At 40.4% G+C, this 14,402-nt stretch overlaps 2 protein-coding genes across 12 annotated transcripts in view; one reads left to right on the forward strand and one right to left on the reverse strand.

Annotated features, from left to right (window-relative positions):
• Positions 1–5,093, forward strand: part of PDGFRL (platelet derived growth factor receptor like) — a 66,955-nt gene extending 61,862 nt beyond the window's left edge. Inside the window, exon 6 of the mRNA XM_019032436.4 lies at positions 4,532–5,093. Coding sequence (XP_018887981.2) covers positions 4,532–4,720 — 189 coding nt within the window. The 3' untranslated portion in view covers positions 4,721–5,093. The remainder of the gene's footprint in view (positions 1–4,531) is intronic.
• Positions 5,094–5,773: 680 nt separating this feature from the next.
• Positions 5,774–14,402, reverse strand: part of MTUS1 (microtubule associated scaffold protein 1) — a 161,371-nt gene continuing 152,742 nt past the window's right edge. For all 11 annotated transcript variants that reach the window (XM_055348840.2, XM_055348836.2, XM_055348833.2 and 8 more), the window contains 3 exons: positions 11,781–11,897; positions 8,923–9,020; positions 5,774–8,095 (listed from right to left, as the gene is read on the reverse strand). In XM_055348840.2, the coding sequence (XP_055204815.2) occupies positions 7,882–8,095; positions 8,923–9,020; positions 11,781–11,897 (429 nt within the window). In that variant the 3' untranslated portion in view covers positions 5,774–7,881. The remainder of the gene's footprint in view (positions 8,096–8,922; positions 9,021–11,780; positions 11,898–14,402) is intronic.

Below are 14,402 nucleotides of genomic sequence, written 5' to 3' on the forward strand. Positions count from 1 at the left end.
TTTTTAACTTCCATCGTGATTTCATTCTTGACCCAGTGATCATTAAGGAGCAGGTTATTTAATTTCCATGTGTTTGTATGTTTTGAGGGTTCCTTTTGGAATTCAGTTCCAATTTTATTTACTCCACCGTGGTCTGAGAGAGTACTTGATATAATTTCAGTTTTCTTAAATTTATTGAAACTTGTTTTGTGGCTTATGATATGGTCTATCTTGGAGAATGTTCCATGTGCTGATGCATAGAATGTATATTCTGCAGTTCTCTGGTCGAATGTTCTATAAATAGCCCTTAAGTCCATTTGTTCTGGGTTATAGTTTAAATCCATTGTTTCTTTGTTGATGTTCTGTCTTGATCACCTATCTATTGCTGACAGTGGAGTACTGAAGTTCCCCACTATTACTGTGTTGCAGTCTATCTCATTTCTTAGGTCTAACAGTAATTGTTTTATAAATTTTGGAGCTCTGGCATTAGGTGCATATATATAATATATAATTTATATATAATATATAATATATAATATATATATTATATATATTATATATATTATATATATTATATATACGTATATATATTATATATACACATACATATATGTAATATATATAGATATATATTATATATTATATATACGTATATATATTATATATTATATATTATATATACGTATATATATTATATATTATATATACGTATATATATTATATATATAATATATACATATAAAATTGTGATATTTTCCTGTTGGGCAAGTCCTTTTATCATTACATGATGTCCCTCTTTCTCTTTTTTAACTGCTGTTTCTTTAAAGTTTGTTCTGATATAAGAACAGCTACTCCTCTATAAGACAGGCCTGCACCTGTAATACCAGCTACTAAGGAGGCTGAGGTGCAAGAATCACTTGAACCTGGGAGGTGGAGGTTGCATTGAGCCAAGATTGAGCCATTGCACTCCAGTCTGGCCGACAGAGTGACACTCCGTCTCAAAAAAAACCAAAACAAACAAAAAGAATAGCTACTCCTGCTCACTTTGGTGTCCCTTTGCATGGAATATCTTTTCCCAGCCCTTTACCATAAGTTTATGTTAGTCCTATTTGTTAGGTGAGTCTCTTCAAAACAGCAGATACTTGGTTGGTGACTTCTTACCCATTCTGCCATTCTGAATCTTTTAAATGGAGCATTTAGGCCATTTACATTCAACATTAGTATTGAGATGTGAGGTACTATTCTATTCATCTTGCTATTTGTTGCCTGAATACCTTGGTTTTTATTTATTTATTGTGTTTTTGTTTTATAGGTCCTATGAGATTTATGCTTTAAGAAGGTTCTATTTTGGTGTATTTCAAGGATTTGTTTCAATATTTAGTGCTCCTTTTAGCATTTCTTGTAGTGCTGGGTTTGTAGTGGCGAATTTTCTCAGCGTTTGTTTGTCTGAAAAAGACTGTATCTCTCCTTCATTTATGAAGCTTAGTTTTGCTGTACACAAAATTCTTGGATGATGATTCTTTTGTTTAAGGAGGCTGAAGGTAGGGCCTCAATTTCTTCTAGCTTGTAGGGTTTCTGCTGAGGAATCTGCTGTTAATCTGACATGTTTTCCTTTATAAGTTATCTGGTGCTTTTGCCTCACAGCTCTTAAGATTCTTTCCTTCATCTTCACTTTAGATAACCTGATGACTCTGTGCCTAGGTGATGATCTTTTTGCAATGAATTTCTCAGGTGTTCTTTGAGCTTCTTGTATTCAGATGTGTAGCTCTCTAGCAAGGCTGGGGAAGTTTTCTTTGATTATTCCCTCAAATATGTCTTTCAAACTTTTAGACTTCTCTTCTTCCTCAGGAACACCAATTATTCTTAGGTTTGTTTGTTTAATATAATCCCAAACTTCTTGGAGGCTTTGTTCATTCTTTTAAATTCTTTTTGTCTGTCTTTGTTCGATTGGGTTAATCCAAAAATCTGATGTTCGAGTTCTGAAGTTCTTTCTTCTGGTTGTTCAGTTCTATTGCTAAGACTTTCCAATGTATTTTGCATTTCTCTAAGTGTGTTCTTCATTTCCAGAAATTATGATTGTTTTCTATTTTTGCTATCTATTTCACTGAAGATTTTTTCCCTTCATATCCTATATCTTTTTGGATTTAATTAAGTTGGAGTTCACCTTTCTCTGATGCCTCCTTGAGTAGCTTAATAACTGACCTTCTGAATTCTTTTTCTGGCAATTCAGGGATTTCTTTTTGGATTGGATCAATTGCTGGTGAGCTAGTGTGATCTTCTGGGGTGTTAAAGAAACTTGTTTTGAAATATTACCGGAATTGTTTTACTGGTTCCTTCTCATTTGGGTAGACTATGGTAGAGGGAAGATCTGGGGCTCAAGGGCTGCTCTTCATATTCTTTTGTCCCATGGGGTGCTCTCTTGATACAGTGCTCTCCCCCTTCCCCTATGTGTGTGGCCTCCTGAGAGCCAAACTGCAGTGACTGTTATTTCTCTTCTGTATCTAGCCACCCAGCAGAGTTACTGGGCTCTGGGCTGGTACTTGGTGGTGCCTGTACAGAGTCCTTTCATGTCTCAGGTCTCTCAGCGATGGATGCCAGCACCTGCTCTGATGGAGGTGGCAGGGGAGTGAAATGGATGAACTCTGTGAGGGTCCTTAGTTGTAGTTTTGTTTATTGCACTAGTTTTGTGTTGGTCTTCTGCCAGGAGGTGGCACTTTAAAGACAGCATTAGCTGCAGTAGTATAGGGAGGATCAGGTGGTGGGCAGGACCCTAGAGCTCCCCAGAGATTATGTCCTTTGTCTTCGGCTACCAGGGTGGGTAGAAAAAGACCATTAGTTGGGGGTGGGCTAGGCGTGTCTGAGCTCAGACACTCTCCTTGGGCGGGTCTTGCTATGGCTGCTGTTGGGATTGGGGGTGTGGTTCTCAGGCCAATGGGGTTATGTTCCTCAGGGGATTATGGCTGCTCTGCTGTGTCATGCAGGTCACCAGGGAAGTGCGGGAAAGACAGCAGTTACAGGCCTCACCCAGCTCCCATGTAGCCCAAAGGGCCGGTCTCACTCCCTCTGTCCCTGCCAACAGCACCGAGTTTGTTTCCAGGCAGTGGATGAGCAGGCCTGAGAACTTGTCCCAGGCTACCAGCCTCTTGGCTAAGAAAGCAAACAGGGCTTTCAGATTTCACATCTCCTACCTGCCATGGTTTCTGTGCTGTGTCTGCACTCCTGCTTCACCCCCTCACCCGAGTTCTGTCCAGGAAACTTTGTGTTTGGTCAAAATTGTTACAAAGTTCAGCTAGAAGTTTCCTTCTCCCTGTGGTCTTTTCCCAGTTTCTCTGGTAGCCCTATCCAAGGATCGCTGTGCGACAAAGTCAGAAATGGCTTCCTTGGGGAGTGAGAGAGCCCATAGGGCTCTTTCTATTCCTGTGTTTCACTTGGCTAGAGTGTTCTCTATACAAGCTGTGCCCATGGCAAGCTGCTGTGAGCAGACATCCACCAAGAGGACATAGACCACGCCAAAAAGGTGCTGTGAGGCCAGAAATAATTTTAAAGTAGACTTCTTATAAAAGCAGTTGCAGCATATTTAGCCCTTGTGCATGTTCTGCTTGCTAAAATAACAGCTCTGCTCCCAGCACGGAATAATCCCTTTGTTGCCAGAAGAGATTTGGCCTCCACAAGACACATTAAGTAGCTGACATCCTTCTGGCCTGTGGGCTGTGATTGGTAGAAAATAACTGTCTCTGGGGAATACTGTTTTCTGGCATCCTGGTACCAGGCACTTGATTATCAAACGTGTTGGTCATACTTACAGGACATTGATGATTTTCAATAGAGGTTCTCCCCACCACCACATTGCTCTTTGGTATTTTATGAGAAAAGGTATTCACTTAGTGATATATTAGTTCTGTTACATGAATTCAGAAAATACTATGTTCTTATCACTGGAGTTGGGTGGACATCTCAAAAGTAACCATCGCACTTTCTAGAAATAGGGATCCTGTCATGTAGTACATTATCTTACCCATCCTTGGTACAACTTTTCTCCCACTAGAGTCCTAAGGCACACTGGCCTAATCATACTTCTCCCTCTCTCATATCTGAGCAACTGGGAGCTCTTAGTCATTTATACAGTGGGTGCTTTTTCAGGCTACTGACTTTCAGTTCTGTAGATAAGAACCACTTAGCTAGGAAAAGAAAGTGGGCAATGTGAAGAACGGGGCCAGTGGAAAATTTTGTCCCTGCTTATGCTTAATACCAGTTCCACTTCCTTGGAGTTCTAAAAGCATACATTTTAGATTAAGTAAAACCTTACAGAAGAAAAGGGCAGAAAGACAGTGCCAAACAACATAATGAAATTCAAGGGCTGTTTGGAAAAAATGCAGCCTAAAATGATTCCAGTGTAGAAGCTTCCACAGCTTATGAGCTACGCATACTAAACAGTCTTTTATAAGCATGTGCTTTGCTCTCTGAAAGGAACGCTCAACAGTGTTGGGTGAGTGGGAGCTGTTTATAGCAGCTTGTCCCTCGTGCTTCAGTCTGTGTGGGTGTCGTTAAACAGGATGAAAGGCCTGTGACGATCCAAGACACTTGGAGGTTGATCCACAGAGGAATGGGACACACCACGAGAATCTCCCAGAGTGTCATTACAGTGGAAGACTTTGAGACGATTGATGCAGGATATTACATTTGCACTGCTCAGAATCTTCAAGGACAGACCACAGTAGCTACCACTGTTGAGTTTTCCTGACTTGGAAAAGGAAATGTAATGAACTTATGGAAAGCCCATTTGTGTACACAGTCAGCTTTGGGGTTCCTTTTATTAGTGCTTTGCCAGAGGCTGATGTCAAGCACCAAACCCCAACCCCAGCGTCTCGTGAGTCCGACCCAGACATCCAAACTAAAAGGAAGTCATCCAGTCTATTCACAGAAGTGTTAACTTTTCTAACAGAAAGCATGATTTTGATTGCTTACCTACATACGTGTTCCTAGTTTTTTTCTAACAGAAAGCATGACTTTGATTGCTTACCTACATACGTGTTCCTAGTTTTTATACATGTGTAAACAATTTTATATAATCAATCATTTCTATTAAATGAGCAAGTTTTTGTAAAAAATAAAAAGTGGGATAAGTGTTTTTTAAGTTAAGTTGACTTAAAATACATCCAGAAAGACTTGGTGGTGGTGATACGTGGGTCAATACCAAGTATTCTCTTTTATATCACCACAATATATTAGAATTTTAAAATGTACTAGATACAGTTCAACTACTTACCCACAAGCAACAACTCCAGACTCAAATGCTTAGAAATGTCATTTTGTCTTAGTAGCAACTTTAACAAATGTGAGTTAATTTATGAAGGTATTGAAAAAATTCAAGTACACTTCATTTTTTTAAACTGCTGCACTCAAAGGTGTAATTGTAGATTAGTCCATTCAATAACTAGAACATGTTTTTAGAAGTTTAGCTTTCAATATGAAATAGATGCATAGATTAAGAACATTCAACTTTGTTTAGACATTTTTTACGATATTCAAAAATATTTACCAAGTTTGTCCAATTTTCTTATACAGCAGAAATTGTTACAACCAGCCAAAATTTCTTTGTCAAACATAGATAGCTTTGAATTTAGAGAAGAAGAACTTACCTCTAACTCCAGCTCTGTGAGCCCATGACCAACTCTGCGGTTGCAGTGGAAATTCCTGGGAAATAAACTAAGAGGAGATACGATCTTTACTGTGCTGTCACAGGGCTGTAAAAATGAAGAATTTGAAGAATGAGGTAGGTCAGAGGATGCAATTCTTGAGTATTCCAGCATTATTTATTTGATCAAAGTAAAATACACTTCCCATCACTACAAACTGAGCACAACTACAGTTGTCTACACATTCATATTTTTGACGTGCCAACATTTTGCATTCTACATGAAACATTTGGTTTAAACAAAATCTTAAAAATTCTCTATTTTGTTTCCCATCTTCTCTCCTGTTCTCTCCCACCCTCCGAAGATGTTTTATATTAACTGCTATGAGATTTATTTCCCGGTCACGTAATACGGAGGACAGCAGGGAACAACACAAGATTTACCGTGCCTAGGGGATGAATGGCAAACCCAACTTTGGCTAATGTCATTGAGAACAACTTGGAAGCGTGAGCAGAGATATGAAGTGGCAGTGAATCTACATTTCCATTTATCAGAAGCAAACATGGAAGGTTACATACATGATGAAGTATTGAAAGTTAAAGACTTAAGACACAAAATCACTAATTTAAAAGAACATGTAACATGAGTATCAACTTGCTATGTAGTGTCCATGTAAATGACCCAAATATTCACCTCTAGCATCCTGAATCTCTTCTTACTACAGCTGTTATTTGTACAGCCACTGAATGTAGATTAGTAAATACTGACATCACAATGTTGACACATGCAGGGAGGGGGAGATAAAGCAACAGTTCTTCCTTCCACCTTTTCCAAAGTCTCAGGATTAGGGGAGGTAATAAAAGTTTTGGAAAGAAACTGAAATGCAACCTGGAGGAGAGTTGGACAAGCCACATTTTCCACTCATGGGAAAGAAGTGGACCATTCTGCTACTTTCCCAAAGACAGAGGGACTCCTTAAAGGGTACCTGAAAAATGAGCGCGATCCTCCCAGACTTTCTTCTATCAAATACTGCATCATCGGTAAGCACTGAATCCTACCTTTCTTAATTATACTAGCCAATGACTTCCTTTTTCTCGTTCTTTCTTTATTCTAAAAGATTTCCCAAAATTTGTAATATCAAATCCAGGCTTTAGTTTATTTGGAAAGTGGTTTCAGCACCTGGAAGACGAGCTGGCTCTGGGGCTCTGGAAAATCATATTCCTTTATCCTTGTCCCAGAGAAAAGTAGGTAGGAGGTAGAAGGTTTGCTTTTGCGGCTCTGGATGGTGGAGAAAGGTAAAAGGAAAATGAGAATAATGGGAGAGAAGACGACAAGTTAAATCTGCAAGGATAGATCAAAGGTAAAAATAAGGCGGAAAAACCCATTGGTACTGCCCTTTTTCTTTATACAGTTTGTTTTTTTATAGAAAAATTAAGGTTCTACATTTACACATAGCCTGAGAAAATGAATTACAGGATAGTGTTAGGCTCACATGGCTAAGTAAAAAATCTACAGAAAAATCTAGTTTCAACTGACATGGCTGAACACTGAAAAACTGCCAAGAAGTTACCCCCAAAAGATACAGAGAATGTATAGACAGGGACAAGTCAAAGCTCTTCCTGTTATACCCTCTCCCTACCCTGTTACAGGGCTGAGCAGAGTTGGTGGTAGATGATCATAATTCAAGCAACTATTGCTTTTTCTTCTATGGCTTTGGCTGAAATGTATATGCTGATTGATTATTATTTGATTAGTACATATCCAGATATATTCAGATTTTGACACTTAATACACAGCAAAGGAGGCCGCATCAGACACATGACACTCTGTGACATCTATTTCATTCACACCCCCCACCCCCACAGTCAGACTGAAAACTCACAAGAAGGTGTCTGTGGTGAAGAACATTACAAAGGTTATAAATCTTTATCTTAATAGGGCCCTGAGAGTTTTTCCCCCTATGCTTAGGTGAAAAAGGCAATGAACAAGATGCTCTCGTTCTTTAAGTGCTTTGTGCAACAACGTCCGTGTCGATGCCGAAATCTTTTTTTAAATCTTTTTTTGGAGGAATCTTTTGGACGGAGGCAAAAGTCTTCCTCCAGAGTTCCAGTCTCAGAAGCTGCAATTCCGGCGGTGGTGACGCTCGTTACCCTACGGTGATCACACGTGTGCTGATATACCTCTTGTGCCCACCTTCCTCCTTGGGGTCAGTCCTGCAGACCTGCATCAAAATGCTTTCGGAGAGTCTGTGGACTTTGGGGAGGTGTCATCTGGGTGAAATGCTGGGGCTGGGGAAGGAGCCCGAATTCCTTGGTGACTGCAAAGGGATGGCGGAGGACGTGGGGGATCTCTTGGGGCTACACAGGTCCCCATTGTGCAGTTTCCACAGAAGCTCCTCGTTTTCCATAGAGAGTCGCTTGTTGACTTTCGACTCCTTCTCCAGCGACTCTTGCAGAACGGCCTGCTCCGTGGAAAGTTGCCTTGAAGAAAAAGGCCAGAAACCATGAGATCTATGTAAAAAAAAAACTTGAAAAATTTTTCTTAGCGTTTGAAACTTTAAAGTCCAAAATCATTCCTTTGGGATAAAACAGAATCCTGCACAAGGTCACAGGTATTTGGCTGGCTAAGAAACCCAAATACAAGCCGGGCGTAGTGGCTCAAGCTCATAATCCTGGCACCTTGGGAGGCCAAGGTGGGTGGATAACTTGAGGCCAGGAGTTCAAGACCAACTTGGGCAACATGGCAAAACTCTGTCTCTATTAAAAATACAAAAATTAGCCAAGCATGGTGACGTGCCTGTAGTCCCAGCTACTCAGGAGGCTGAGGTGGGAGGACTGCTTGAGCCTAGGAGGTGGAGGCTGCAGTAAGCTAAGATCGCACCACTGTACTCCAGCCTGGGCAAAAGAGTGAGACCTCATCTCAAAAAAATATATAACTGTACTTTTTGGGCAATTTCATAGTAGGCTGAGTGCGACTTTTGCAAATATTCGACATGTTTTATGACTATCTTATGTTGTGGGCTGTTTTCTATTTGGTTTTGTGTTGCTCTTTGTCTGAAAGCATTCTCAGAGGCAGCCAGAGGCCGTGGGAGCAGGCTTGCTGGCCTGGGTCTCAGTGTACAGTTCAGGCTGCTTTGGTAAAAGCATGAACTACTACAATCATATTTTCCACAGAGAAATCAATGCCCTTTTAACCATCTGCTTCCATCATATTTCCAGGAGGTGCAGGGGTAGAACGTGCCCAGAAAGTACACTGGATGTGCAAGGCAGCGGGGAGCTCGGGAGAAACAGCACTGTTTTATTTTTACCTTGAAATTGCCATGTGCTTGTCCATCCGAGCTTTTAATTCTTCATTCTCCTGCTGGAATCGCTTCAATTTGTCAACCAATGCTGTGTTGTTGTCCACCTTGGCATAAACAAGAATTCCAACATTTATACAATATTAAAAAAAAAAAACCCTCATTTCTTAAGGCACCTCACAACACAAGCACGCTTTGGAGATTTAATTAAGGAAAATGCAATTCCATATTAAAATATTTATACACTAACATACTGAAAAAGATTTTAAAACAGCAAAACAGAGCAGCTGGGTATTTTTAAAACATGTATGCCAGGACACTTAAATATTGATACGAGTGGGTAACAGATTTGTTCCAGGTCATGTTGTTTTGGAATTCTCTAAGAATTGGTGCCTTTTTCTGTTTCATTGTGAAATAAACCCTGCAAACACACTCCCCACACTTATCAAAGCTTATATATCTTCTTATGGTGAATTTTGCTGGAAAAAAAAAAAAAAGATTCCCACATCTGATGAAAACTCACAGGCCAGCAATTCACAGTCCCTGGCAACGTTTACTATGGACTTGAACTCCGTTTCATGGTAATTTTTCAGCATCTGCCTCTGAGTGGCCATACAAAGCTTCAATTCGATAGAGCTCTTAGAGCATCCCATCAAAGAAGTAACATGCCACCAGTCTCCTCAGGTCAGCTGAAGATAGGTCTGTTCTCTTGCTGGCCTGTGCAGGCTGAACTTTCAAGGCATACAAACTTATCAGCGGAGAGATGAAAGGATAAGATGCCTGAGGACATTTAATCACTTAACGTGATGAAGACCTGATTCCATCCCCCACTCACTTTCTAAAGGTAAGGCTTTATAAAGAGGCAGTATTATAGCTCCGTCAGGATGAAGTCTAAGTCCTTGTCCTTGTAGCAGGACTAACGCGCTTTGAGTATGTTGCTTAGTTTGGAACCTGATTGTTCTTAAGACATCCTGTTATCCAGAAGCAGCTCAAGACAAGCTGTTCAGGTTAAATCACTTTCCAGAAAAGGAGTCTACGTTCAGTAATTATGAAGGATTCCCAGATAAAACAATGTGGAAAAAAACCTGGAATTTGAGACTGGGAGGTATTGTCCTTTAAATATTATCTCATCCTAGGGAAACTAGTCCTGGTAACGTCACAGAGCTGATTATGGGCAGTGCCGGTTTCATGGGAAAGCTGTCTTTCTTAGAAAACTTCCTGTGCTTCTAAGTCTCTTAATTTCATCAGAGGCCTGTGATTTACAAATATGAAGGGAACAGTGGATCTCCCTCTCATTGTATCAACTCATTCTTCCACACATACACAATGCAAGGCTGAAGGATATTATCAGGATACCTCTGGGGCATGGCAAGAAACAAATAGTAGATCATCAAAAATTAAATGTGTTGGTAAGTTTACAGCAAAGTCTGATTTATTGCACATGATTTTTTGAAAGTTTTGATGCATGAATGGCATATGGAGCAGTCCTATTAACAGGACCATCTGAGTCATCCCTGACTACCAGATTAGAAGATACCAGACTCAGTCGAACAGGACGACCTTCGGCAGGAACTGCTATGTATACTAGGTTGGCCCATTAACAACCATGAGTTCCTTTCCTTCCTTCACAAAAATTTCCCAATAAATCAAAATGCTGGTATATACACACACGGGCTTGGCCGTTATCTCCCTCAACAGAAGTCATAGTCTCCAGAAGAAAACCAAATGCCAAACCAACACAAACCAAGCAGCAGAGAGGTCCCCCATGTCCCCTGCTGTCCAGGGCTGGTTTGGGTTTGAATGAGGCACTTGTAGAAGCCTGAGTCACTCATCACTGTGGGGAGAAGAGGCCAGTAGCATGTGGTAGCTGGACAGTCAACAGCAAGGCACCGCGAGGGCGGGGATCACTTAAGCTGCCTTGCCAAACTCTGCCAACTTGGTTAGAGTCCTGGCTGGCAGCAGCTGTGTTTCAGGGCCGGGCCAAGACTGACGCTGAACACTGAACGTGCCACTCACACTAACATCGTTCTCTGTTCTAGACACTGCAAAGTGAATGTTATTCATATTTTTGGTAACACCTGCTACTTGTCCAAATGGATTAATCTTATTATAGCACAATTTTTTTTTTGAGATGGAGTCTTGCTATGTCGCCCAGGCTGTAATGCAATGGTGCCATCTCACCTCAATGGAACCTCCACCTTCCCAGTACTTGGGATTACAGGCACCCACCACCACACCCTGCTAAGTTTTATATTTTTAGTAGAGACAGGGTTTCACCATGTTGGCCAGGCTGGTCTCGAACTCCTGACCTCAAGTGACCCACCCATCTCAACCTCCCTAAACCGCTGGCATTAGAGGAATAAGCCACTGCGCCCAGCCCACGATTCTTTTATCACATGCTAATTCACAAGAAGCAAGATGAAGAATTTTGATAAATAGTATTGCTATTCATTTCTATTAAATTCATTTCTATTCATTTCTATTAAACGTATCCAACTGTTTTGGATCTAAGAAACCTGTCAAGGGTGGGTGGTATATTAAAGTACTGATTTTACATAGATATTTAAACATTTTTCTTATGCAGGTGAAGATCCAAAATACCACTGAAATTTAAGCCTGATTTGTTTGTAGTTTTTCCAAGGACTGGGTGCTGTTTTACGTGTTCCTTGAAAAAGAAAACATTCTAGGAGGCAGCAATGAATAAATATTGAACAAAGTTGGAAAGAAAATGTAAACTTTATCTTTTGTATAATTTCTAAATATCTTTAGGAGCAGTTAACCCAACTCCACAGTTCTAAAATGCAGGGCTCAATTTCACACATATTACCCCATTTGTAAGATCCTCATTCATTCTGAAGGAAACATACCAGTTTCTCCATTTTCATTAACTTGATGTCCTGTTGATGCAGTTTCTCATTCTTGATCTCTAACACAGCTTTCAGGCTTTCTAACTCCTGTTCTAGATACATGATCTGAGGATTTTTCTGGAAAGCACACAGCAAGATACTGCTCTTATTCCACATAGTTCAAATTCTTAACATAAAGAATCTTTGATTAGATTTAGACATTAGACAAGTAGCAAGCGACAGATGTTCATCATCTTAGAGCAATTTCAAAGAAAGAGGTGAAAAACAAGAGCACCTTAATGTCAAAGACTGGTCCTAATATTGAAAGCAAACATTTCACTTATTTATCAGTAACTTAATATGCCAAAATGTGAGTTGCGTCAAACATGTTATTGTATCAAGAGAAAAACTTTGCTTACATACAAAACAGAATCTTGGCTGGAGATGAGGCAATCTGTGAGTCAGTTATTGGCATTTTCTGGGAGAACAGGGAACAACAGTTCTCTCCTACCAAACAAACTGATCAGGAAAGAAAAAGCAGTGCATTATACGGCTCTCTGGAAAACAACAGGGATAACAATGTCCTGAGTGTTTGGATTTTTGTTATGATGGGGCTACGTTGACTGGGCCATACTTCTAGGGCAGACATAATACTATCATTTTATATTGTGACACCCCAGTACCTACACAGCATGGAGTACATAGCCTATTAAAATTTCTCTCCAAAAATTACAAGTTTGCCAGGCATAGTGGCATATGCCTACAGTCCCAGCTACTCAGGAGGCTGAGGCGGGAGGATCAACTGAGCCAGGAGGTCAAGGCTGCAGTGAACTGTGAATGCACCACTGCATTCTAGTCTGGTGGCAGAACAAGATCCTGTCTCAAAAACACAAAACTCTCCAAAATAAATGCTACATCAGGGGAGGCGTCCTCTGAGAGCACACCATCAGTGTGGATTTCCCACCACCGCCCACCCACTCCTTGCTTTATTCGGAAATTCAACTAAACCATCCAAAATTTATGCTACAGAAGAACAGCATAAGGTCCACTGATCAGATATGTTTAATGAAGGAACGTCTTAGGTAAGAGTCGGTGGTGTGGCTCATCAAGCTTATCTTCCGGGGCAGTGGTTTCTGCTCTGGACCAATCCTTAGGGAGAATCCAGGAAGGGGCCTCGGGGATTACTTAATCCAAACCCCTTACTTCACACAGAAAGAGGAAACGTGTTCCACGGGTTAAGCGACCTACTCAGGAAAGATCAGGAAAGCTTCCAGAGCTGGAAAGGGTCAGGGCAGGGATTAATACATCTTTAATTCTAGGTTCTTTAGATAGTTCCCTGAGGCTAGGAGAGGTATGCGTGTGTATGGTGGGAGGTGGGGTGGGGTGGGATGAGGAGAGGTTGGTTAATGCATACGAACATACAGTTAGACAGAAGGAATAGGTTCTAGTGTTCAATAACATAGTAGGGTGACTATAGTTAACAATAATATATTGTGTACTTCAAAATAGCTACAAGAGAAGATATGAAATGTTCCAAACACAAAGAAATGATAATGATGACGGATACCCTAAATACCCTGACTTGGGCATTACACAGTGTATGATTGTCTCAACACATCACATGTACCCCATAAATACATGCAAATACTAAGTATCAATTTTTAAATTTCATGCATTTTATACAGTGTTACCCTTGTACGCAGGATTTTTTTTTTTTTAACCTTGAAAATAGCGAATCCTACCTCATTTTTGTTAGAGGGAAATGGCATAACTTACCATCAGTTTTAAAATTAGAGCATTTACAAGACTTATACCCTCTGCATTTTCTCCTCCTCCTCTGCCAGCCCATCCCTTTCTCCCGGACTACAGTCAGACGCACCCTTTTTCCGCAGCCTCAGCATGCTTACGTGGCAGAAGCGGTTGGATGCTTCTGTGTTCCTCACTCTGACTCTGCCTTAGCTTTTCAAAAGCGGCTGCAGTAGAAGAATCCCCTTTGTGTACCGGAAGCTCTTTCAAACCTGTTTCCTGAGCCATCAATAAGGTTTATACCCTGCATATCCCTGCATGTAAGTCTAGATTTCTTTTGAAATTACTGACTCTTCCTAAGAATCTTCTAGAATAAATAGCTTTGAAGTTTCTTTGAATATAAGCTCATCTAATGTTATCAAATAGCTAGAGGGTCTCCCACTGAGATTATTTGCAGAAGGTCTCACTGAGAGATCCACACATGCACTTTCTAGAGCTGGCCAGAGATTTGAAGTGGAGAAAAGCTTTGCTTCTGCAGTCCCAGAGTATAAACATGGAATGAAAACAGTGGTACTAAAGGCAGAAGCAGCAAGGAAACAAATTTTTTTCAAAAAGACAAAGGTTGGGGGAAGGCTGGGGAGAAAGGACAAATGTGCCACAAGAAATTTCAGCTTCCAAGAGATTTGTACTTTTCAGAATTCACATTTATCCATACGACGAAATATTATTCATCCATAAAAAGAAATGAAATACTAACATAGGCTAAACCATGGATGAACCTTGGAAACTTTATACTAAGTAAAAGACGCCAGTCTTAAAAGGACCACGTTGTACAATCAACCTTTTCTATTCATTCCTCAGAATAAGTAAATCCATAGAGATAGAAAGTAGACTGGG

Source organism: Gorilla gorilla, chromosome 7 (genome assembly GCF_029281585.2).
Source record: "Gorilla gorilla gorilla isolate KB3781 chromosome 7, NHGRI_mGorGor1-v2.1_pri, whole genome shotgun sequence".
Taxonomy (NCBI): domain Eukaryota; kingdom Metazoa; phylum Chordata; class Mammalia; order Primates; family Hominidae; genus Gorilla; species Gorilla gorilla.